This window comes from Pygocentrus nattereri, chromosome 17, assembly GCF_015220715.1.
Source record: "Pygocentrus nattereri isolate fPygNat1 chromosome 17, fPygNat1.pri, whole genome shotgun sequence".
Classification (NCBI taxonomy): Eukaryota; Metazoa; Chordata; class Actinopteri; order Characiformes; family Serrasalmidae; genus Pygocentrus; species Pygocentrus nattereri.
In genome coordinates, this window is record NC_051227.1 from 10,289,957 (window position 1) to 10,316,867 (window position 26,911).

Sequence of the window (26,911 nt, forward strand, 5' to 3'; positions counted from 1 at the left end):
CTTACTGTCGTCCCCCAATAGGACAATCGAGTCTCCAGGAGGAGCACTTTCAAGCACCCCTCCCAAGGACTCTAAGAAGGCTGTGTACTCTGAACTGCTGTTCGGTGCATAAGCACAGACAGCAGTCAGGACCTGTTCCCCAACCCGAAGGTGTAGGGAAGCTACCCTCTCGTCCACCGGGGAAAACCCCAACATACAGGCGCTGAGTCGAGGGGCTATAAGAAAGCCCACACCTGCCCGCCGCCTCTCACCATGGGCAACTCCAGAAAAGAATAAAGTCCAGCCCCTCTCAAGGAGATTGGACCCAGAGCCCAAGCTGTGTGTTGAGGTGAGCCCGACTATATCTAGCCGGTATCTCTCAACCTCGCGCACCAACTCAGGCTCCTTCCCCGCCAGTGAGGTAACGTTCCAAGTTCCAAAAGCCAGTTTCAGCAACCGAGAATCAGAACGCCAAGGCCCACGCCTTCGGACACTGCCTGATCCACAATGCACCGAACCCCTACTACTGCCCCTCCCATCAGTGGTGGGTCGATGGGAGGGGGGACTGATGTAGCTCCTTCGGGCTGGGACGCTCGCTGGCGAGCCCCTCCCCCATGCCTGGCTCCAGGGTGGGGCCCCGGTAACCCTGATCCGGGCAGGGTACACAAGTCCTGCTTTCTTGTTTTCATAGGGGTGATTATGGATCACACTTTGTCTGGCCTGTCACCTAGGACCAGTTTGCCATGGGAGACCCTACCAGGAGCTTTTGCTCCAGACAACATAGCTCCTAGGATCATTCAAGCACACAAACCCCTCCACCATGATAAGGTGGTGATCCATGGAGAGGAGGGGATGGAATCTCAGATTGAAAATGATGAAAACTTAGAAAAAAAGAAAGTAACCTCATGTGAAGACAGTCACTTTTTTAAAAAATCTGGGGGTCCTTTTATGCCTATGGGACTCCACACCCCCACCCTCCAAATCCGACCTTTCTGTGCAGTGCAGTACCGATAGGGGCAGCAGGCAAAAACATGTATATCGCTGTTGTCGGAAGAAAACCTTCTATCTCCAAAACAGTAACTTCACAGGAGAAGGAAAAACATACTCTACTTTTAATGTAAGTCAATGGAATCAAACTTTTTTTCATCATGAAATTTACACACAATATAAAGGGCAGTATGAAGTTTTAAATTAGGTCAAAAACTGAAAACCGCCAAAAACGGAGATAAACGGTTTTGTTCCGACAACAGCGATATGCAGTAAACACCCTGAAACTATATTAAATGTAGCTTACCTAAGGACCCAGTTTTGTTTGGGTGTGTCCGACACTATATCACCGCTGTTTTTGCACCTTTTTGCATACTTTAAAAAGTCCAGTTGGCCTTAGTGTTACGCACAAGCAGAATTCAGATGCCTGCAGATACTGAAAAAAAGAGATTTAATTTCAAGTGGAGGAAACTCCAGAATCGAAGTCATAATGCAGTCCTAGAAGTCAAAACACACATCCAACCAGACAGGCAACATAGCAAAAGGGCAAAGACAGAGAATCGAGAATCGAACGAGAAAAGTCAAAAACACACGAGAAGACAATCATAAACAATCGCTCAGTAGTTTAGCAGGAAACAATCCTATTCAAAACCCGGGCTTATATACTGTCTAAGTAGGACGTGGTATAGGTGTTGCGTGTTAGTATTCTGGGGATTGTGAGCGTTGATAGGAGCGTTTAGCAGAGTCATAGGTCACGTGAGTCCCTTGTGTATCCTGGGAAATGGAGCAATCAAATAAGTCAGAGGGATGTGTGACACTTAGCTTATGTTCAAATTGACTGATGAACGGACCAATAGCAATGCTCCAGAATTAATATTTAAAAATATCTTTCAGTTGACTTCCATTACGTTAATTTCTTCTCCTGGACTTTTAGAGACACAAGGCCTTTCTGACAGCGATGATACGTTCAAGATGTCATTATAGGACCAAATGATAACAAGCATAACAGGAATAGATAATCATGAGAAAACCTTATGTTTTATATTCTAAAGTGCTAAGTTTATAATAAACATTCATTAGCCACCCAAAAAGGACAGAGATGAGATGAGGACTGGCTCAGCAAGTACCTCAGCAAGTCTCAAAAGCCACTGCCGTCCATCGAATCTTTCTCTACTGCTGTGTGTGATTTCCTCATCACACTTTCTCTCAGAGAACAGGGTCAAGATGTTTATCACCTGAGGATGTTTGCTTTCAGTATGGAACATGCTGCGCTGTAGTTCTGCTATCTTCTACTTGGAAAGTGGTCCTGAACATCAGTGATTTTAGCTGCGCTCTTCATTTCATCAGTATGCGCATCCAGGCAGAACCAATTGCTTATTGCACCCTCATGCATACATTAAAAAGAAAAAAAGTTCCTTAATTTGTACAATGAACCCACCTATTCAAATAGAGTCTCGCAAGCCAGACAGAGTCCAGTGCTTTTCACTGCAATACACGGCCAAGAACTGCCCACGTTTTCAAGAAGACAAAGGCAAAAATGGTCAATCACAGGCTGCGGTTTTGCCACGGTCTGCTGAGTACAGCTTTTTGCAACCGGTAGGTCAACAAATTTGTTCATTTGTCTGGTGACAGTTAATTGATGAATTATTTGCATCCCTAATCTGCTGTATGATCGTCAGACCATCTGTATGATCGTATGCCTGCAGTATTGCTATGTGTGTGCGTTCTTAAGTATTGCACAACCTTGTGTTTCTGCAAAAACCACAGATTGATCAAGAGGGTCTGACGTTGCCAGAGAGGACGCTGTACCTGGGCCAGGATGAGGACAGCGTGAAGGTATGAAACCTGTACATTTGTGTGTGTGTGTGTGTGTACGTCTGTGTGTGTGTGTGTGTGTATGTCTGTGTGTGTCTGTGTAAGTGTGTGTGTGTGTGTGTGTCTGTGTGTGTCTGTGTAAGTGTATGTGTGTGTGTGTGTGTTTGTATGTGTGTGTGTGTGTGTGCGTGTGTGTGTGTGTGTGTATGTCTGTGTGTGTGTGTGCGTGTGTCTGTGTGTGTGTGTCTGTGTGTGTGTGTCTGTGTGTGTGTGTATGTCTGTGTGTGTGTGTGTGCGTGTGTTTGTATGTGTGTTTGTGTGTGTGTGTGTGTGTGTCTGTGTGTGTGTGTGTGTGTGTGTGTGAGTGTGTGTGTGTGTGTGTGTGTGTTTGTCTGTGTCAGTGTGTGTGTGTGTGTCTGTGTGTGTGTATGTGTGTGAGTGTGAGTGTGTGTGTGTCTGTGTGTGTGTCTCCGTGTGTGTGTGTGTGTGTTTGTATGTGTGTATGTGTGTGTGTCTGTGTGTGTGTATGTGTGTGAGTGTGAGTGTGTGTGTGTGTGTATGTCTGTGTGTGTGTGTGTCTGTGTGTGTGTGTGTGTGTGTGTGTGTGTGTATAAGAACAACAACTACTCATCAGATAAAAGGAACAGAGCGTGCTTATAAGTAGTTACTTTTCTAAGGGTCAACGATGCATACAGTAAAGTCAGAATCATCGTCCGAGATTCTGTCAAATCGATTTTTTCAAGAAATTGACCATTTAATCACATTATCATATCAAAAACATTAGACCCACTGCAAAACGCATGAGGCTTTAATCACACCATGTAGTATGTCATGCACTACCTTGGACTCATGAAGGACGCTGGGTTGCAGCAGCTGTTTAACTTCATTTTCCCACCAATGAACACAACAAACGCAACTGAAACAAAAACAAGTCAAACCTAAGCCGGACACTTTTCAGTCCTTTCCCCATTCAAGCTTTCCAGCTCTTCAATCTGTTGCTCTTTTTAGGCGCTTACCTGAACCTAGAGGGAAAGAGAGCCTATCGCTCCAGCTCTGTCACCACCCCTGCTCTACGGCTGGGCCAGCAGGATTGAACGTGAGGCAAATTAAGGTGGCCTCATCGCGGAGGTGGTGCCCATGAAGCAGGGATTGGGAGTCATGAAACGCCCCCCATTCCCCTGCGGTTCTTCTATCACTGTTGTCCTCACGGGGCTTCGTCCTCGCTTGGCGTTCAGCTGCCGCAAACCACAATAGCCATGAAGTGAAATACAACATAAACAACCCACACCCCTTAAAAAATAACACCAACTTCACCGAAACTATGGATAATTTAACGAGGCTTTTAGCACACACTCAAGTTCAGCTGATGGTGAGGCTCAGAGGCAGACAAATCCAAAGCTGCCGTTCTTCTTCTTTTCAGCTGTGGAAAACAAAACACTCTACTTGTGGCCAGTTCTGCTAGAAAGCCTCAGGAGGCAAAAGTAAAGGAGGACAATGTTTAATGTCCTTGATGGAATTTTACAAGTTGAAAGAAAACATTTTATTAGAAATTCAAGCGTCTTTGGTGTAAGCCCCGTCCTCGATACAGGCCTTGGAGCGTTGAGAATCTTTCGGATCCTGCTGGATAGAGACAGCAGGGGCAGAGCCTGCCCCAGACAACCAGACAGGGACCCAAACTGGTGGTGGTGGGGAGGAAGGAGGGGAATGTCAAAACGCACACAGTGGGATAGGCACATGAGTTGAGTCATTTTAATGACCGGTAGAGGCCCGTGAATGGTTGGGAGTGATGAATGAATGAATGGAGCATTAGAGTCTTCCTGGCAGAACCTTTGCTATTGCGAAATATCTGAAAAAAGGAGGCAGGTTGCAGACTAAAAGCTTGACCAAAGTCTTGGGGTCAAAAAGATTTCTAAGCAGTGATTTGAGGGCCGGCTGAGAAGCACCATGCCATGCAGAAGAGCACTGATTAACGTTAAGCTCAAGCTCAGTGGCACTCTTCATCATTTAGCCAATATATCACCTTTGTATCTTCTATCACTTCACAAACCCAGTGTGCCTCATCCGCCAGCCGTTCCCAGGAAGAAATCTCTTCCTACAACCCAGATTCTGATGTTCACCAGTGTTTTCTTATCTGGGGTTTGTTCTTAGGTAAGAACAGAATCTTCGCTCACTCAAGAGAACAAAGGTGAAAACAGTTCTGCGGTCTGTCATAAATCTGACGTAGACTTCTTAGAACCTTTCTCGAGAACACATTGAAGAACAAACTGAGGAAGATGCTGGGAAATGAGGCCCATTGTTTTCAAGCATCAGGTATAAAGTGAGAAATATTACATGACTGAGCGTTAGTTGAGATGTCTGGTTATCTTAAGCACAATAGATGGACTGTCTTTCTCTGTGCAAATTTCACATACTGTGGCTTTTTTTGTTTCTTTCTCAGCTTGATTTAATGCAGTAGTAGCGAAATGCTGAGTGGCACTTTCAGAAACAGAGCACTGCTGGAGGTCACTCAACTGCGGCGCGGTGACTCAGCCGATGTGCGTGTTAACTTAAGGTCTGAGGCAGGGCTTCATCTGCTCAAAGGCAGAAGTGATTCTGTACTGATATTGATGTGATCGATAGTGACTACATAGTCGAGTATTTGAAAATGTTGCGTGCAACTTTGTTTTTTGGAACTGCTTTGTGGAACTGTCAAGTTGCACAGAAATTATGTTGCATGCAACTGGTTGCTTGATGTTTTTACCATATAAAGTCAGGGTAACAAGGTGTTGCTACCTGTGATGGGTAGGGTTTCTGATAAAGGGGCTGTTGGAACAAAACCAAATCTCCAAAATGATAATTTTATGGGAGAAGGAAAAAACTTAGTTTATAATATAATGTAAGTCAACGAAACCAAAATTTTTCAGTGTATAAAACTCAAGCAGCACTGCTGTGTCTGTATCCACTCGCACCAGCACAACACACACTAACTCACCACCACCACATCAGTGTCACTGCAGTGCTGAGAACGATCCATCACCCAAATAGTACCTGCTCTGTTAGGGTCCTGACCACTGACCATTCGGCCCTGTGGTGGAAAAGAGCCTAAAGGGTGGAATATGTTTATTTAAAAGTACACAGACACACTGTTGTGAGGGGGAGCGAGGTAGCAGACGCATGTGCGGAGGTAAGCGACTTTTATTGAGGGCAAATCCAAAGTCAGGGTCAAGACAGTCCAGGGTCATAGAGCCAATACGGACAGATCGTGTGGCAGACATGACATACAAACTATAAACAGGTTCAAACAACACAGCAGAGATTCAAACAAACATCAAACCTAGACCAATACATCAGACGAAGACTGATACAAAGACCAGCAAAGACAGTGCAAACACAGGGCTTAAGTAACAAAGGGACAACGAGGGACAGGTGAAAACAATCAGGGGCGGGGTCATGAAACGAGGGGCAGGACTACAGATACCAAAACAAACGCACAAAATGCCTGTTGTAAGAAGCATTTATAAACAGTCATGTAGGGTTATGTCAGTTGAAATGACAACCTTATGTAGGTGTCATGTAGCCTTATGAACAGCACCGTACAGTAAAGTCTTACCAAAAGCTCTATAGCAACAAAAAAATTGTGCTCTTCACGAATTCAGTGTTGAACGATGACTGACTCAGTCAGACACTCACGGTAAATATCAGAAATTAGGTTTTAATCGAAAAGGGCTTGACAAGAATCGTTGTTGGTAAACATATGAGGGTCAAACCCAAAAAGGCTGAAAGGCAAAAGAACACAATCATAACCAAGACAAAAGGCAGGAGTCCAATACACAAAATAACAAAGACTCAGCTAAAGCCTGGGCCGTTAAACTGAGCTAAACAGGTCATATCAGCACTCTGGTGACTCTGAACAGTGATAGGAGGACGGAGGACGTTTATGAGTCATGTGATCTCCAACTGGATTGTTGAAATGGAGTCCGAGTGCGAGTCTGAGCTGGTGGGCTGCATGGCAAGTGTGCATAAATATTTATTGAAGGACATATGTTATTAGCTGGGCTGAATCTGAGGGTATATCACACTGGGCCTTCAGTTACAGTGACCAGTGAAGGCCTTCAGTTAGAGTGACCAGTGAGGGCCTTCTACAGAGTGATCAGTGAGGGCCTTCAGTTAGAGTGATCAGTGAGGGCCTTCAGTGAGAGTGACCAGAAAGGGCCTTCTGTAGAGTGATCAGTGAGGGCCTTCAGTTAGAGTGACCAGTGAGGGCCTTCAGTTACAGTGACCAGTGAGGGCCTTCTATAGAGTGATCAGTGAGGGCCCTCAGTTACAGTGACCAGTGAGGGCCTTCTATAGAGTGATCAGTGAAGGCCTTCAGTTACAGTGACCAGTGGGGGCCTTCTATAGAGTGATCAGTGAGGGCCTTCAGTTACAGTGACCAGTGAGGGCCTTCTATAGAGTGATCAGTGAGGGCCTTCAGTTACAGTGACCAGTGAGGGCCTTCAGTTACAGTAACCAGTGAGGGCCTTCTATAGAGTGATCAGTGAGGGCCTTCAGTTACAGTGACCAGTGAGGGCCTTCTATAGAGTGATCAGTGAGGGCCTTCAGTTACAGTGACCAGTGAGGGCCTTCAGTTACAGTAACCAGTGAGGGCCTTCTATAGAGTGATCAGTGAGGGACCCTCAGTTACAGTGACCAGTGAGGGCCTTCTATAGAGTGATCAGTGAAGGCCTTCAGTTACAGTGACCAGTGGGGGCCTTCTATAGAGTGATCAGTGAGGGCCTTCAGTTACAGTGACCAGTGAGGGCCTTCTATAGAGTGATCAGTGAGGGCCTTCAGTTACAGTGACCAGTGAGGGCCTTCAGTTACAGTAACCAGTGAGGGCCTTCTATAGAGTGATCAGTGAGGGCCTTCAGTTTGAGTGACCAGTGAGGGCCTTCAGTTACAGTGACCAGTGAGGGCCTTCTATAGAGTGATCAGTGAGGGCCCTCAGTTACAGTGACCAGTGAGGGCCTTCTATAGAGTGATCAGTGAGGGCCTTCAGTTAGAGTGATCAGTGAGGGCCTTCAGTTACAGTGACCAGTGAGGGCCTTCTATAGAGTGATCAGTGAGGGCCTTCAGTTACAGTGACCAGTCAGGGCCTTCTATAGAGTGGTCAGTGAGGGCCTTCAGTTACAGTGACCAGTGAGGGCCTTCTATAGAGTGATCAGTGAGGGCCTTCTATAGAGTGATCAGTGAGGGCCTTCAGTTACAGTGACCAGTGAGGGCCTTCTATAGAGTGGTCAGTGAGGGCCTTCTATAGAGTGATCAGTGAGGGCCTTCAGTTAGAGTGACCAGTGAGAGCCTTCAGTTACAGTGACCACTGAGGGCCTTCAGTTACAGTGACCAGTGAGGGCCTTCAGTTACAGTGACCAGTGAGGGCCTTCTATAGAGTGATCAGTAAAGGCCTTCAGTTACAGTGACCAGTGAGGGCCTTCTATAGAGTGATCAGTGAGGGCCTTCAGTTAGAGTGACCAGTGAGAGCCTTCAGTTACAGTGACCAGTGAGGGCCTTCTATAGAGTGATCAGTAAAGGCCTTCAGTTACAGTGACCAGTGAGGGCCTTCTATAGAGTGATCAGTGAGGGCCTTCAGTTAGAGTGACCAGTGAGAGCCTTCAGCTACAGTGACCAGTGAGGGCCTTCAGTTACAGTGATCAGTGAGGACCTTCTATAGAGTGACCAGTGAGAGCCTTCAGTTACAGTGACCAGTGAGGGCCTTCTGTAGAGTGACCAGTGAGGGCCTTCTATAGAGTGATCAGTGAGGGCCTTCAGTTACAGTGACCAGTGAGGGCCTTCAGTTACAGTAACCAGTGAGGGCCTTCTATAGAGTGATCAGTGAGGGACCCTCAGTTACAGGGACCAGTGAGGGCCTTCTATAGAGTGATCAGTGAGGGCCTTCAGTTAGAGTGACCAGTGAGGGCCTTCAGTTACAGTGACCAGTGAGGGCCTTCTATAGAGTGATCAGTGAGGGCCTTCAGTTAGAGTGATCAGTGAGGGCCTTCAGTTACAGTGACCAGTGAGGGCCTTCTATAGAGTGATCAGTGAGGGCCTTCTATAGAGTGATCAGTGAGGGTCTTCAGTTACAGTGACCAGTGAGGGCCTTCTATAGAGTGGTCAGTGAGGGCCTTCTATAGAGTGATCAGTGAGGGTCTTCAGTTACAGTGACCAGTGAGGGCCTTCTATAGAGTGGTCAGTGAGGGCCTTCTATAGAGTGATCAGTGAGGGCCTTCAGTTACAGTGACCAGTGAGGGCCTTCAGTTACAGTGATCAGTGAGGACCTTCTATAGAGTGACCAGTGAGAGCCTTCAGTTACAGTGACCAGTGAGGGCCTTCTGTAGAGTGACCAGTGAGGGCCTTCTATAGAGTGATCAGTGAGGGCCTTCAGTTACAGTGACCAGTGAGGGCCTTCAGTTACAGTAACCAGTGAGGGCCTTCTATAGAGTGATCAGTGAGGGACCCTCAGTTACAGGGACCAGTGAGGGCCTTCTATAGAGTGATCAGTGAGGGCCTTCAGTTAGAGTGATCAGTGAGGGCCTTCAGTTACAGTGACCAGTGAGGGCCTTCTATAGAGTGATCAGTGAGGGCCTTCTATAGAGTGATCAGTGAGGGTCTTCAGTTACAGTGACCAGTGAGGGCCTTCTATAGAGTGGTCAGTGAGGGCCTTCTATAGAGTGATCAGTGAGGGCCTTCAGTTAGCGTGACCAGTGAGAGCCTTCAGTTACAGTGACCACTGAGGGCCTTCAGTTACAGTGATCAGTAAAGGCCTTCAGTTACAGTGACCAGTGAGGGCCTTCTATAGAGTGATCAGTGAGGGCCTTCAGTTAGAGTGACCAGTGAGAGCCTTCAGTTACAGTGACCAGTGAGGGCCTTCTATAGAGTGATCAGTGAGGGCCTTCAGTTAGAGTGACCAGTTAGAGCCTTCAGTTACAGTGACCAGTGAGGGCCTTCAGTTACAGTGATCAGTGAGGACCTTCTATAGAGTGACCAGTGAGAGCCTTCAGTTACAGTGACCAGTGAGGGCCTTCTGTAGAGTGACCAGTGAGGGCCTTGTATAGAGTGATCAGTGAGGGCCTTCAGTTACAGTGACCAGTGAGGGCCATCAGTGAGAGTGACCATTGAGAGCCTTCAGTTACAGTGACCAGTGAGGGCCTTTTGTTAGAGTGACCAGTGAGGGCCTTTGGTTAGAGTGAGCAGTGAGGGCCTTCTATAATGTGTGGTTGGTGTAGTGTAGTGGGTAACACCTCTGCCTTCTACACCCTAGACTAGGGTTCAATCCCCCACCTGGGTAAGCACCCTACACTGTACCAATAAGAGTCCTTGGGTAAGACTCCTAACACTTCCTTCGCCTACCTGTGTATAAATGATCAAATTGTAAGTCACTCTGGATAAGAGCGTCAGCCAAATGCTGTAAATGTAATGTAAATGAGTGATCAGTGAGGGCCTTCTATAGAGTGATCAGTGAGGGCCTTCAGTGAGAGCATGAAGATAACAGGACACTGCCCCCCTGATCAGATTAACTATTCAGCTGTATTGTCTCATCTCTGCTTCCCTCTTTCATCTGTTAATTTATTTCTCTCTCTACAAATGTTCCTTCGTCTTTTATTCCATCTCTCCATCTGTGTCGTCTGAGGACCATCTGCTGCTTTCCTTTTCCCGCTGCTCTCCCGCTGAGAGCTTGTGTCCCTAATTGACATTGTCACATCTGTGCCTGGGCACCAGCTTATGATGTCAGCGGCTGCGTGGTTTGCTAATGATGTCACAGCTGTTTCTCGTCCCCCACTGGTGAGATCATGCACGTGCCGGTAGGCCGCTGGGTGATGTCATGGCTGACCAGTTTCTCGTCACTGTAATTAGCTTCACTAAGGTGGTCTCATGTCAGCATTGTGCTCCATTTTTCCAGTAATGATGTCATGTTCTTGCTGTCATCCTGTGCTACTGATGTCAGATCCTGACTGCTTACAAGGCCTTGATGGAGAGGCTGCTGAGCATGCTGGGAGCTCACAACGCCACAGTGAAATCCCGAGAGATTTTAGACCTTGAGACGAGACTGGCCAACGTGAGTATCACATCTGGGCTCATTTGCTTGTTGTTCATCTGTATTAACCCTTTACTGCATAATGTTGCCTCAGCAACAAACCCACATTCATCATTTTACAATGACGTGATACATATCGGGTGGCAGGGTGGCACGGTGGCGCGGTGGGTAGCGCTGTCACCTCACAGCGAGGAGGGCTGGGTTCAATTCCCTGGCCGGGTGACTGGCGTCCTCTCTGTGTGGAGTTTGCATGTTTTCCCTGTGTCTGCGTGGGTTTCCTCCCACAGTCCAACGACGTTCAGTCAGGCCAATTGGACATGCTACATTGCCCCTGGGTGTGTGTGTCTGTCTGATGGACTGGTGACCTGTCCGGGGTGTATCCTGCCTTCCACCCTGGTATAGGCTGTGTGTGTGATACATATTCACCGACAGTAAAGGGTTATATGGAAAGTACAAGTTTTTAATTGGTCACCGTATGCCGTTTAGTGGCCATTACGTATTTACAAAGTAAATGCATTTTATTTATTTGAAGAATGTGGGTTTGTTATCCTGAGGCAACTTTATGCAACAGAGGGTTGAGATGGATTATGAGTATGTTTTTCTTTGTGTGTCTCTCTTCCAGATCACCGTATCAGAATTTGACGAGCAGAGAAAAGACATCAGTAGCATGTACAACCGGATCACACTCAAGCAGCTCCAGCGTATGGCACCTAGCGTGAGTACACATGCACTATGCGAAGGAGACCCTCATTTCTGAGCATATAAGACAATCCACTTGCACAAGGAAGGAGAAAGACAAAGGAAAAAAAAACCGAAAAAAATGGGAGTTTGCAAAACTTCAAAAAATGATTAAATGATACAAAGAGAATGGGATTCCTAACAACCACCTGGAAGACCTGGTAGACACCTTCAGATAAACAGCACTTACAGCTTTCATATTTGCAGGATAGAAGAAAATCAAGCCTCACACTTCACAAAAATAGGATCTTGGCAAGTCAAACTACGTCCACGTATGTTGTGTCTAATATTTCTATATATTCGATAATCTGTTTCTCATTTTTAAAATTGTTGTAAGCTTATTTTAGGACTATTCGACTCTTTTCTGAATGTTTTTGCTTATTTTAAGTGATTTTATCAAACTAAATTATTGTGACGCCAGAAGAGAGTAATCCATCCTTCCACTGTGAGAAGACGAGTCAGCGCTGTGGGTCTGAAAGGATGTGTAGCGTTTCAAGAAGAACCTCACTGAGAAAAGGAAACAGACAAAAAAGAAAACTGATTGGCAAATCGAACAAAGAAGCTAATCGTGTTCTCAACAAAGGACTGACCACCTCAGCATCATTGAATGTGTTTGGGAAAAGAAGGGAAACCATATTAAGGGGTGGACTCACAAGACGACTGAAAAAATATTATTGTATTGTAAGATCCACGTTTTCTCCTTTTTTTTCTTGTTACTAAAATGTGTTTCTTTTACTTAAACACCTTTTTGACTGGAAAGGAAATGAGTGAAGGGACTGGGTATACATACACACTCTCTTCAGCCACAGTGCTTTAAGAGCCAGTGTGATAGATGAAGTTATAAACTCCAACAGAGACAGAAAAGTCTGCGGTCTGCAGAGAGAGAGAGAGAGAGAAAAGAGATATTCTCTTTAGTTCAAGAGCCCTCTGGGGATTGTCTTTCAGCTACAATTCAGAATGCCCATCCAACCAAAGTGAGAGCGAAAGGAGAGACACCTGCCGTGAATGATAAAGCGCCGAGCAGTTTGATTGTATGTATTAATTTGTATGACTTTGAATTGAATGAAATTGAAAAGAAATAAGTTGAAATTAGGCTTATTAGAGTAAAACTGCAAAGCGCTGTGCTGGACAGAAACAAAGGAGTTAGTGACGCAGGACGTAATAAGAGGCAGACCAGTGCCTAAAGGGCTTTTTCTGCTACAAAATGAAAGGAAGCTTGAGGGGACCCATTAGCATGACTGCATTTACTTATTGTTAATTGTGTTCTACTGGCTTCCATTCATTATTGGCATTTTTGGATGAAGATGGATGTGTTGGAGAATCTCTCTGAAATACTACTTAAAAAAATACAATCGTAGTTTACAGTATGAACACTTAGAACTCTAGAATTTTTGGTATTTTTGGGTCAAGTACAATAGAAAGGACCCTAGTCACCCGGCCGGGGACTCAAACCCAGGCCCTGTATGTTATGATACAACAGCGCTACCCGCAGTGCCACTCTAATCAAAGTTGAAGTTTATTTGGTTGTGAGTAAATGTTTAAAGTGATTCAAATATGCTGGTCCTGTGTCCTCTCACATTTAAATAAGTAGGAAGGGTCTGGAAAAAGAAGAAAGCCAGTGGTCTAGAATGATGAACAGAACTGTAGACTGATACACTATATTGCTAAACGCATATGAAATTGAATGAGATCCCATTCTTAATCCATAGGGTTTAATATGATGTCGGCCCACCCTTTGCAGCTATAACAGCTCCAAGACGAGTTGTTCTGTTGGACGAGAAGGCCTGGCTCGCAGTCTCTGCACTCATTCATCCCAAAGGTGTTCTGTCAGGTTGAGGTCAGGCCTCTGTGCAGGCCAGTCAAGTTCCTCCACACCAAACTGGCTCATCCATGTTTTTATGGACCTGCTTTGGGCACTGGTGCACAGTCATGTTGGAACAGGAAGGGGCCGTCCCCAAACTGTTCCCACAAAGTTGCGAGCATGAAATTGTCCAAAATCTCTTGGTGCTGAAGCTTTAAGAGTTCCTTTCACTGGAACTAAGGGGCCGAGCCCAACTCCTGAACAACAACCCCACACCATAATCCCCCCTCCACCAAACTTTACACTCGGCACAATGCAGCCAGATAAGTACCGTTCTCCTGGCAACCGCCAAACCCAGACTCGTCCAGATTGGCAGACGGAGAAGCGTGATTGGTCACTCCAGAGAACACGTCTCCACTGCTCTAGAGTCCAGTGGCAGCGCTTTACACCACTGCACTCCACGCTTTGCATTGCGCTTGGTGGTGTAAGGCTTGGATGCAGCTGCTCAGCCATGGAAACCCATTCCATGAAGCTCTCTACACTTTTCACTGAGCTCCTGAGAGCGACCCATTCTTTCACTAATGTCTGTAGAAGCAGTCTGCAGGCCTAGGGGCTTGGCTTTATACACCTGCGGCCATGGAAGTGATTGAAACACCTGAATTCAGTGACTTGGATGGGTGAAATACATTTGGAAATATAGTGTCCGTCTCTATAACATGTAGAATAAAGTTATTTAAACGTTCATAATATCACCAGAGTGAAACTTTGCTGAGCTAACAGCACTTCGCTGCTATTTCGTTGCCATTTTTTTCTCAGAAGACCTTTTTTTGTGATGACTTTGAACCTCAGAATAAAACACAAACAGGCCGAAATGGCACCAGCCAACTTCACGCTTGATTGATCCAAATTTGCCATTTTGAAAACCCATAAAACGGCGGGTTACACTTTTTAAAAGCTTGGCAGAGATGGGAGTCCCAAATGAGTTATAAATCAATACAGCCAAAATTGAAATATGTCCCTAAGTGATTGGGAATTCTTTATGAATTCAGGCCCTTTTCAGCAGAAAATGGTTTCGTGTCTATGTGGTACAGTATGATAAGAGGAAAGACTGCCATGACATTTTGACATTTATGGACATTCTCTACTTCCCTGTCTCCTTTTCCTCTCTCTCTATTCCTTTTTCTGTCTTTAGCTGCACTGGAAGCGTCTGCTGGATAGAATATTCCATGATAACTTCTCGGAAGAAGAAGAGATTGTGGTGCTGGCAACAGACTACATGCAGAAAGTCTCTGATATCATCAAGACTACCTCAAAAAGGTACGGAGAGAATGAAGTTTGTGAAGAAAATAAGACGAGAGGTACTTACAAAATCAGTTCAGAAGTTGAGACAGTATGTAAAAGGCGAATACAACCAGAAATTGCTGATTTGTAAATTCACTTTCACCTGTACTTGAACAAAAGCAGTATAAAGAAAAGATATTTAATGTTTTATTGTCAACCTTTTTTTTTGTAAATATGTGCTCAGATGTTGGCAGAACATTCCAAAGAAGTTGGTACAGGTACCATTTAAGTCTAGAAACATGGTTAAATGTTCAGAAAACATTGTAATGGTGATTTAATCATGCTTGAGTATGATTGGAGCATCCAGGAAAGGTCCAGTCCTTTATTTGCAAGCATGGATGCATCAGCCAAAAGTCCAGCTGTTCTGGAAGTTCTGGAACGAGCATTTGTGAGAATTTTAGGGATTTCCCTCAACCACTATGCCTAATATCATAAAAAGATTCAGAGAATCCAGAAAAAAATATGCTCAGTGACCTGATGAGTCGGGGCGGCACGGTGGCGCGGTGGGTAGCGCTGTCGCCTCACAGCAAGGAGGGCCTGGGTTCAGCTCCCTGGCCGGGTGACCGGGGTCCTCTCTGTGTGGAGTCTGCATGTTCTCCCCGTGTCTGCGTGGGTTTCCTCCAGGTTCTCCAGTTTCCTCCCACAGTCCAAAGACATGCAGTCAGGCCAATTGGACATGGTAAACTGCCCCTTGGTGTGAGTGTGTGCATGACTGTCTGTGTCTATCTGTCTGCCCTGCGATGGACTGGAGACCTGTCCAGGGTGTATCCTGCCTTCCGCCCGACGACCGCTGGGATAGGCTCCAGCACCCCCCTGCAACCCTGAGGGAGAAGCGGCTTAGAAAGTGGATGGATGGATGGATGGATGGACCTGAAGAGTCAAACTTTTGGATTGTTTATGAAGTAATGGATGTTGTGTTCTACAGGCCAAAGAGGTACAGGACCATCCAGATTCAGTTACCAGCCTAAAAAGCCAGTGTCTGTTGTAGCATGGGGGTGTTAAGTCCATTAAGATTAAGGTGGGGGTCCATTAAGATTAAGAGACCCTTATTAGTCCCATAATTTCACCTCTGAAAAGTGAAGCACCACAATCACACTAGTGAATACACACTAGGGGCAGTGAGCACACTTGCCCAGAGTGGTGGGGAGCCCTATCCACAGCTTCCGGGGAGCAGTTGGGGGTTAGGTGCCTTGCTCAAGGACAGCTCAGTCACATCTTGTTGGCTCAGGGGGTCAAACCGTTGAACTTCTTTTCGCTGGTTCGGCTGGTTCCTGAACTGCCAGTCCACGACATAGATAGCATGAACATCTGTGAAAACAAGACATAAATACACATTTTGGAGCAACATATCGCTGCTGTCGGAACAAAACCTCACATCTCCATTTTTGTTGTTTTTCAGTTTATGACTTAATTTAAAAAAGCCTGTTGTTGTTCACATTATGTATAAATTTCATGATGAACGGATCAAAAGAAATGGACCAAAATGACTTTGACAATATTCTGGTTCCATTGACTTACATTAAAAGTACAGTATGTTTTTTCCTTCTCCTGTAAAGTTCTCATTTTGGAGATACAAGGTTTTCTTCCGACAACAGCGATATACTGCCTTTTAGACGCTGTGTTTTTAGAGACGTCCATGCTTATTTCAGCACAACAACACCAAGAAACCATCCTGCAGTGCTAGACTGACCTACCCGTCTCCTATTGAAAATGTGAGGAGCCTTATGAAGTGTAAAATATCACAATGAATGCCGGGTATGGTTGCACAGCTGAAGACATGGATGCCTGAAGAATGGCAAAAACTCGATTTATTTAGTGCTGTTGACAGGAAAGGTAAGAGGTAAACATGCTCCTGTCCCAACTTTTTTGGAACATGCTGCAGGAATGAGCATATATTTACAAACACAAAGAAAACAACAGTAAAGCTTATTAAGTAAATCATCAAATACTGTGTTTTTGTACTGTTTTCAGTTGAATGCAGGTCAAATGTATCAATCACTACTTTCTATTTTCTTTTATTGGAATTAGATTTGTACATAGGAAAAAGACAGAAAGAGCGAGAGGATGTAAGAAAAGACGGGATGTGAATGTCACTAGGCTTATTGTTTTAATCCACAAATGCACATGTTAGCTGCTGTCTAGTGAGCTTTCTTTGTGTGTGTGTGTGTGTGTGTGTGTGTGTGTGTGTGTGTGCACATGTGGGTGGTTAAGTGGGCGTGTTGTGGGTCAATACTAATCAGCCGAGCTACAGCTGAGGGGTCATGCAACAGTGGCACCTCCAATACAACCACACAGACATGCAGAGCTCCCTAGAGTCTGGCAGTCAAATGTAAGACTTGACACTCGCCATGTGTGTGTCTGTCCTGCTGTCAGTTCCACTGGGCATGTGTGTGTGTGTGTGTGTGTGTGTGTGTGTGTGTGTGTGTGTGTGTGAGGCTTTAGGGCCTCTTTGGCTGATTCTGATTGCTACTGACAGCCATCCAATACTGAGAACAATACCGTGCATCTGCCGAGGCCTGTGCCGGTAACGGTTAACCAAGTTACCACAGTAACAGCCCCCAGTGACAGTAAAAACCCCACATACCACTAGAATAAAAATGCATTGTTCATTTATTGATTTATTTAATAAATTTACCCTATTTTTCAATGGTCAGGACACCCTCAGGACCACCACAGAGCAGGTGTTATTTAAGTGGTGGGTCATTCTCTGGTGCTTGTGCTGATATGAGAGGATCAGACACAGCAGTGCTGCTGGACTCTATTAGACACTCCTACCTTGTCAGTCCACCTTGTAGATGTAAAGTCAGAGATGACAGCTCATCTGCTGCTGCACAGTTTGTGTTGGTCATCCTCTAGTCCTTGTGGTCCTAGTGGTCACAGGACGCTGCCCACAGGACGCTGTTGGCTGGATATTTTTGGTTGGTGGACTGTTCTCAGTCCAGCAGAGACACTGAGGTGTTTAAAAACTCCAGCAGCACTACTGTTTGGGATCCCCTCAGACCAGCATAACACACACTAACACGCCTCCACCAGGATGTGCAATTGTTGTGTTCTTTTATTTAACTTCACCTCAAATGTTATCACTGCTTTTGCTCTACTTGAAGAAACCATCTTAAGATGACAAGAAGAAAACATATTTAGACAGTTTGTGGAAAGAAATAATAAAACCTATAAAAATATCCATTTACCAGCATTATTTTCCACATGATTACCCAAATGAGGAGCGTTGTACTGGCACAGGCCTACATCTGCCTGTGGGTGTATTGATGGATTTGTATGCTGATGCCACACTAAGGGGCATAGCCAAAGTCTGAAAAAATAGTCCCAGACCATTATCCCCCCTCCACTAATTTTACTGTTGGCACTGTTTACATTCGCCAAACCCAGACTCATCTATCAGGCTGCCAGATAGTGAAGCATGGTTTATCACTTCAGAGTGGATGTTTTCACTGCTCCAGAGTCAAATGTTGGTGCTTTACACCACTCCTGTCGATGCTTGACATTGCACATAGTGATCTTAGGCTTATGTGCAGTTGCTTGGCCCTGAAAACCCATTTCATAAAGCTTTTCCATTTCATTCCATCTCAGGGAAATCCATACTGAGTGATGCATTGGAGTATAGATGATTTTTATGCATCCTGGGCTTCAGCACTCAGCAGCCCCTCTCTGTGAGATCTACCTCTGCATGGTCTACTACTAGTTGTTATTGCTCCTAAATGCTTCCATTTCACAAATATGGCACTTACAGTTGTCTAAGGCAGATCTAGCCTGGCAGAAATTTCAGGACTTGACTTGAGGCAAAAGAGGCATCCTATGTTTGTCAATTCAGTACAACCCTTTCTGCCACCACTGTTTGTGGAGATTGCATGACTTAACTATTGACTAATAATTAGTAGGGGTGTGAACATATTGACCTATAGTGTATGTGTGATCTAGTATGTATAGATTGTCCTTATATAAACGTGTTTTTCTGTCCACTCTGTTTGCACCTTATCAAGAGTCACCTGGCTTGTCCGCCTGTCATTAAGCCTGATTAAATTGACTTAATCTCATCTCTCTCCTTTCTTCCATCTGCGTCTTCTTTCTTTCTCTCTCCTTCCACGCTTTCCTATAGGCAGGAAAAAGACTTGAGTAATTTCTTCTAGTGTCTGCTCTTCATGCGCTTCTGTAATAACACATTATAGCCCATAATATGGCCACAATGAAACCTTCCCTCATAATCACTGTTATTATCATCACCATGGTGACGCCTGCCGCTCCAGCCAATCCGCTTTCATCTGCGCGACTCAGGAGTTTGAAGGCAGGAATGACTTTTGCGTCTATCTTTGTGTTCCTCTTTTCTTTCTCTCTCTCTCTCTCTTTTCCCTCCTGGCGTCTCAGCGATGCACGCATCTCCGCAGGCTCCCTTCCAAGCGCCGCTTTTCTCTGCTGAGAACTTCTTTCCTTTTCTTTTTCACCTGAAATCCCTCTCTTGGGTTGTTTTTTTTTTTTTTTACAGCTCCCCTTCCTCTTGTTTTCCTTTTCTCTCCGGTGTTTGTCGTTGAAAGAATTGTGGGCTTGTAGCATCTCTTAATGCTGACTGTGAAATAATATCAAAAGCTTTGCTGAAAGGTAAATCAGTCAGAGACGAGCACTCGGGAATCACACGCTCAGCCAAATCCTTCAAACGCATGACCTTGACTTTACTGTGCCAGCTTTGGCTATGATGCCGCTCGTGAAGGTTTCATCAATACTCACCACTTTTATAAAAGCGTGATATTAAAAGGAATACAAAGCCTGGATGAAAGGATAATATTTTGATATCCGTGAAAGGGAAATTTGTCTGTGGTAAGTCAAGCATCAGAAAAACGCTACGACGCAACGGGTCCAGTAACAGACAGTGACATTTCACAGGTGAATACCAAGGCTGTCCAAGTTAATTTGCAATAATTATCTAAAGTGCTTTTAATGCATTGAAAATTCTTAACAGCACATTGTCTCATGAACCCAGTTTCCACCAAATGCAGGAAACTGAGCGTAGAGTTGAAGAGGCGAAAGCTGATATGAAGAAAGATAAACAATTGTCAAGAGTTGCAGGATTTCCTGGAGCCCTTGAGATGCATCATATCTACTGACATCTTGATTGGGTCCCACATGATCAGTACTTTATCCAGACACACACTGGGGGGCAGTGCGCAGCCCTAGCCATGGTGTGCAGGGAGTGGGTAAGGTGTCTTGCTCAAGGGCATGTCAGTCACATACTGTTGGCAAAGGGGATCGATCCAGCAACCTTCCGGTCTTAAGGCTGGTTCTCTAACCTCCACCCCATGACTGCCCGCCGAAGGTTCTACCGCCTGGCATTCCCAGGCAGTCTCCCATCCAAGTACTGTCCAGGCCCAATCCTCCTTAGCCTGCAAGATCAGACGAGATTGGGCATTCTCAGAGTGGTATGTCTGTAGGCGTAAAGCTGTCCTACTTGCACAGGTTCCTCTTTTAAGTCTGGGTTCTTCTGGATCTTCATTAGGATCTTATTTAGTTTTTCCCAAATCTTGGTTCTTTTCAGTGGTTCTTCATCATGCACTAAAGGATTTTTTTTTATTCTGTGGTTCTTCCTCATACTTGTCTCTTCATGCTCTTCAGGAGTTTTTATTTGTTCTTCTAAATGGTTCTTCCTCATGCTCTTAGGGAATTTCTCCTTTTGGGTTCCTTTCAGTGGTTCTACCTCATGCTCTTAGGTGGTATCCTTTTGGGTCTTGGTTCTTTCTTCTTTATGTTCTTAGGTAATTTTTTCATTTTGAGTCTTGGTTCTTTTCAGTGTTTCATCCCCATGCCTTTGGGAGTTTTCCCCTTTGAGTCTCGGTTCCTTTAAGTGGTCCTTCCTCACGCTCTTCATCATTTTGAGTCTTAGTTCTTCTCCATGTTTCTTCTTCATATTCTTTGGTGTTTTTTTTTTTCTTTTGAGTCTTGGTTCTTTTCAGTGTTTCACCCCCATGCCTTTGGGAAATTCTCCTTTTGGGTCATTGTTCCTCTCAGTGGTTTTTCCTCATTCTTTTGGGGAGCTTTGTCCTTTTGAGTCTTGGTTTTTCTCTGTGGTTCTTTTCTATGCTCTTAGGATATTTTATCTTTCACATTTGTTTTTTGTGTCTTGACAAGAGATGAAAGCTTTAAATGTTGTTTATATGATGGGGACTGTTTTGATGGTCTACCAGGTCTTGCAGTTGCTTGCTTGGAAGCCCATTTTCTCTACTCCTTCAGTATGTTATTGAACTCCAGTTTTCATAACTCCTGTTTTTTAAATTATTTTCTTTTGACCTTAACATTCCTAATGCTACTAGACAACCTCATGTCTAATGTCCTGAAAATTATGTATTGTGTGGCACTGGTCTGAGTGTATCAGGCTTAGTGCTATAGCTGGGGGTTTTACATATATGTGTGGGATAGAGAGGTCAGAGGATGGCTAACACAAATTGTCCACAACATCAGATGAAGTTGAAGGTATGAGAATAGTGAGATCCCAATTTGACAACTTATAGAAATGAGATGTTCAGACTTTGTGAACAATACTATGTGGTTTGACTTTGTAATGTCCATGACATCTGAAGCTTTTGATCAATATCAATTGATAGTTCAGACAAGAAAGACAAGATGTCTTACCTTCATTGATTCAGTGCTTTACCAGAGTAGTTCAGTCTTTTCCTTTCAGTGCTTGCTATAAGCATTATCTGGTCAATAGTCTCTTTTGGACTTCTGAGTTTTTTCGTCCTGTAATTGTCTCAGATTATAAAAAGGAAAGTCAAAGTAGTACATACTCTATAGCTGAAAGCCTGTGGGGAAAGTCTGTAGGCCAGTAGGCTAATGTGGGGCTGCAATTGCTGTGCACAAGAGTTCATCCTCAGGGATTATGCGTAGTGAAAATGCTTTCCTTTGCTTTCCTTTGGGTGCTGTTGCTTACAGAGCTGTGAAAGCTCCAGTGAGATCATATCACATACTTGCTGTCCACTTCTGGGCTCTGCACAGAGATAAAGGTTCTGTGCAGTTACATTTTTCATTCAAAGAGCTACAAACAATGTAAATGTTCCCTCAAAGGTACAACAGTTCCAACAGGTCCAATTGTATATTTTAAATATGTTTAAATTTCTAGGTGAAAAGTGCAAATGTTTTAAATCCAAAAATCCTCCATGACTAATGGATGCAGGAAATTGTGTACCCTGCCCAAGAGAGGGTTACTGGCACCTACCCCTGGAGCCAGGCCTGGGGTTAGTGTTCCTCTGCGAATGCCTGGAGGCTGAGCAGCCCACAGTGTGGGCCCACCACCCACAAGGTCCAGCATGGGGGTACAGGTGCAGTGCCATAGAGGCAGTAGGAGATGGCAGGGAGGCCCTTGGTGGCATGGACCCTGCTTTGGAAACTGTTTTAATATAGAACAATAAAATAAAAAGCCTTGAGACGAGACAGGGTCTGTGGAATAAGTACATTTTAGAAAACATAATTTCAGTGGATTATGGTTCAGTTATGTTCCCTGACTAAAAGTACTGACATGGAGCCTTTAGGGAACCACCCCAGTGGGTAGAGGGGCATTGACCCAGAGAGAGTTCAGTACCTTTGTTTCTGAGAGTGTACCTGTATCATAGCTCCACTATATAGGTGTACAATTACACATGATAATCTGATAATCTGATCTAAATTTTATAAGCCACCCTGTGCCCCTTTCATCAGTGGTCAGTGGACCTCTGTTGACCAGATAGTATTTGAGTGGTGATCCACTTTCTTACACTCCTGAACTCCATCAGTGGCAGTTTCAGAATCATCCTCCACCCAAAAATATCTGACCAATAGAAGCTTTGTGGTCATAAACTGACTACTAACAAAAGGTGACAGGATGTCTAAACCTGGGCGTAACCTATGTGATTTTAGGACTTCGGACTATGCCTTCAAGGTATGGTGGTAATAAGAGGGAAACTGTGATTGAGGGTGAACTCTGAGAACTTGGAAAGAAGTTCTGAGCGACTTCTGCTTGGCGCAGGAAGGCTGGACCACCCCCTTTTTGAATGGCAGTAGGGCTAATATAGGATTGAGGAGCACGGAAGAAATGGGATGGTGAAGGCAATTGTGAAAACTTCGTCACAGGAACTCTAAGGTAGAAATTGGGTAGGAGGAGGGGCTTCAAACATGATGCTCCTCTCAAATTTCTTGTCTTTTTGTTGTGAGGGTGCATGAGTTTGAGCTCATGAGCTCATGAGGGTGCATGAGAGTCAACACAGAAAATCCAAATTTTGCAGTTCAAGTCCAGTGAAGTGGTATTTATTGTCATTTGTCATTATAAGTTGTAAAGTCGTTCTTCAGGTCTTGTGGTGCAACACATAACAGCAGCACATTACATTTGCATTTCACATGAATTACACCTTGACACACCTTTAATATTCTTGGATTTGTATAATTAACCAATACATTCACCAGCCACTTTATTAGGTTGCTTATTATGTTCAGTTGCTTGTTAACACAAATAGCTAATCAGCCAATCACACGGCCGCAACTCAGTGCATTGAGGCATGTAGAGGTGGTCAAGACAACTTGCTGAAGTGCAGACCGAGCATCAGAATGGGGAAGAAAGGTGATTTAACGTGGACGGGACTTTGAACGTGGCGTGGTTGTTGGTGCCAGACGGGCTGGTCTGAGTATTTCAGAAACTGCTGATCTCCTGGGATTTTCATGCACAACCATCTCTAGGGTTTACAGAGAACGGTCAGAAAAAGAGGAAATATCCAGTGAGCGGTCAGTTGTGTGGACGAAAATGCCTTGTTGATGTGCGAGGTCAGAGGAGAATGGGCAGACTGGTTCCAGATGATAGAAAGGCAACAGGAACTCAAATAACCAACCAAAATCTCTGAGGAACGTTTCCAACACCGTGTTGAAAGTCTGCCACGAAGAATTAAGGCAGTTCTGAAGGCAAAAGGGGGTCCAACCTTTTACTACTTTTTACAATAGGTTAAAACAACTACATGCTGTTTTGCTGTAAAAACTAGTGTTATTATGTGACACAAACAGAGTTGGAACTACTTGTTTGTGCTTTTATGCACATGCAGGATTAGCGAAGACACAAACTGTGCATTAATATTTTGTTAGGAACATGGATATTCCCTTCTGCAGAGAGAACTGGAGAAGTGTTTTGCTACCTTATAAACAGACAAGCCAAATAAAGAATAATGCATAAAGAGGCACTTACATATTTGCCAGTATTCAACAAGCAGCTCCACACCAAATTTAATTTGTATAGTCCATTCAGATTAAAAAAAATCAGCTTACATTTGGTTTGCATTTAAATTGATGTAGAGCATGTTGATTTCTGTAGATCAACCAGCTATTACATTGCAACATGGCAATTATCGGGGTCCAAGCACTAATTGCTTTAATGGAGCCAGCAGATACAAAAACTCTGCAAGGTTTTTGTTCGCTCTCCCAGCTTTTTTCCCGAGTATACGACCGCCCACATGTCTGGCCGGACACTGAAGGATGACTGACTGTCGAGCTCTCCTGCTACCCACTTCAAATCAGCTGCCCATGCCCCACCTACCTCCACCTGCCTTGGACTAGCTGTCCGGAAAACTACATTGAAGTTTTCATAGATTTCTAGCTATTACTATTACTAGTACTAATACTATTAATATTAGTAGTATGATAACTCTGTAGGTAGTCTGACCAGAGGAGGATGTGTTCCTCCCAAGGTTTCTTCCTCAGCTCTGAGGGAGGTTCTCCTTGCCACTGTCACTGCTGGCTTGCTCACCTGGGGGTTTTACATTCTTGTTAAGACTTTGTCTTCACTGGAATTCTGTGAAGCTGCTTTGTGACAACATCAGTGGTAAAAATCGCTACAAATACATTTGATTTAATTTGATGATTTTTAGAATGGCTAAGATGCAGGGCCTCAAAAAGTGATGTTTGCCAATGATATTTTGGTATGGTAAACAACACAGTTTAACAATTAAATAAAAACACAGATATTCAATATTTGAACATCCCTTATGCCTGTATTGTTGAACTGAATCATTCTGCAGCGCTTACTCCTATATGTTAGATTTCACCAGTTTTTCTTAGTTAAGATCACTAAGATTTTTCTCCACCGAATAATGCAGCTGGATCCCACTGTTGGGAATCGGTTTCTGAGCCAAATTATAAATAATGAATAGGTAAGTGAGCATATGTATTGTATTTGAGTGCCTTGAAAACAACACTTGCAGTTCATGTTCATCTCTTTTTTGACTGTTGTGTCTGGTTTTAATAAGGCTAAACCATTTAATTTATCATTGTATGTCTCAGTTATTTCAAAACATCTGGAACTGGAACCCTTTTGTTGCCGTTTGTTGGCTGGATTCTCTTGCATTTTGAATGTAAAATACTGCACTGAGCATGGACATTAAAATGCAGGCTGTAAGCTTTTGTGGGAAACCATTTACCCTTCATATAAGAGTTCATAACACTTTCTGTATGTACAGTGCATGGAGTGAATATGATAGGGCTGCCACTTTATACGGTGTATAAGTCGCATGTGACAGGCTTGCAACTTGATAACTGAAGTAAAAGCTTGCTGATTGTAGCTTTGTGTGACAACTGTGCAGTTCAGTGGAACTCTTAATGGACGGCATTTTAAACATATCGGAATAATTCAAACTGATATGGCATGGGGACACACACAGTGTGCATCGGTGTGAGTGTGTGTCTGGTTATTTTAAAGGATTTAGCCAAAAAATCAATTTGACATAATTCTCCACTTTCCTCAAAGTGTAGTCAATCAGCCAAGACATACTTATGTCCAATTTTTGCTTTCTTAGTTTGGAACTAAAGTCTCTAAGAAACACTCAGTTTAAAATAAATAAATAAATAATTAAAAGATATTGTAACTTGGAGTAAGTTATTTACTGTGCTGCGTTAACGTTTAGAGTTTAATTGAATTTCTAATAGAGCTCTGTGATTGGCTGAACTATATTGTGCCCGATTCAGAATCACTCAGAAACACTCCTTATAACTTTAGTGCGAATGTGTGGAGCTCAACTGCTGTAGGTTGAATAGGCAGATGGAAGTGCATAACGGACTGTGTGGAGTGCCTTTAAATGCAGATTTGTGGTTTAGGACACAGTATGACTTACGATGATGTAATCACACACACACACACACACACACACACACACACACACACTCTCATCATCATCATCAAATCATTGGATTCAGGTGTTCCAGTCACTTCCATGGCCACAGGTGTATAAAGCCAAGCCCCTAGGCCTGCAGACTGCTTCTACTGACATTAGTGAATGAATGAGTCGCTCTCAGGAGCTCAGTGAATTCCAGCGTGGTACCGTGATCGGACGCCACCTGTGCAACAAGTCCAGTCATGAAATTTCCTCACTACTAAATATTCCACTGTCAACTGGGATTATAACAAAGTGGAAGTGATTGGGAATGACAGCAACTCAGCCACAAAGTGGTCGGCCACGTAAATTGACAGAGCGGGGTCAGCGGATGCTGAGGGGCATAGTGCGCAGAGGTCACCAACTTTCTGCAGAGTCGATCACTACAGACCTCCAAACTTCATGTGGCCTTCAGCTCAAGAACAGCGTAGAGAGCTTCATGGAATGGGTTTCCATGGCCGAGCAGCTGCATCCAAGCCTTACATCACCAAGCGCAATGCAAAGCGTGGAATGCAGTGGTGTAAAGCGCCGCCACTGGACTCTAGAGCAGTGGAGACGTGTTCTCTGGAGTGACCAATCATGCTTCTCCATCTGGAAATCTGATGGACGAGTCTGGGTTTGGTGGTTGCCAGGAGACGGTACTTGTCTGACTACATTGTGCTGAGTGTAAAGTTTGGTGGGATTGTGGTGTGGGGTTGTTTTTCAGGAGTTGGGCTTGGCCCTTTAGTTCCAGCTAAAGGAACTCTTAAAGCTTCAGCACCAAGAGATTCTGGACAATTTCCTGCTCCCAACTTTGTGGGAACAGTTTGGGGACGGTCCCTTCCTGTTCCAACACAACACTGCGCACCAGTGCACAAAGCAGGTCCATAAAGACATGGATGAGCCAGTTTGGTGTGGAAGAACTTGACTGGCCTGCACAGAGTTCTGACCCCAACCCTATAGAACACCTTTGCTATGAATTAGAGTGGAGACTGTGAGCCAGGCCTTCTTGTCCAACATCAGTGTCTGACCTCACAAATGTGCTTCTGGAAGAACAGTCAAAAA

The 26,911-nt window shown here is 44.4% G+C and overlaps 1 protein-coding gene across 2 annotated transcripts in view; it reads left to right on the top strand.

The window, feature by feature from the left end:
- LOC108412588 (endothelin-converting enzyme-like 1) overlaps window positions 1-26,911 on the top strand; it is an 84,648-nt gene that overhangs the window by 21,332 nt on the left and 36,405 nt on the right. For both annotated transcript variants that reach the window (XM_037546450.1, XM_037546451.1), the window contains exons 4-7: window positions 2,734-2,802; window positions 10,739-10,849; window positions 11,451-11,543; window positions 14,560-14,684. In XM_037546450.1, the coding sequence (XP_037402347.1) occupies window positions 2,734-2,802; window positions 10,739-10,849; window positions 11,451-11,543; window positions 14,560-14,684 (398 nt within the window). The remainder of the gene's footprint in view (window positions 1-2,733; window positions 2,803-10,738; window positions 10,850-11,450; window positions 11,544-14,559; window positions 14,685-26,911) is intronic.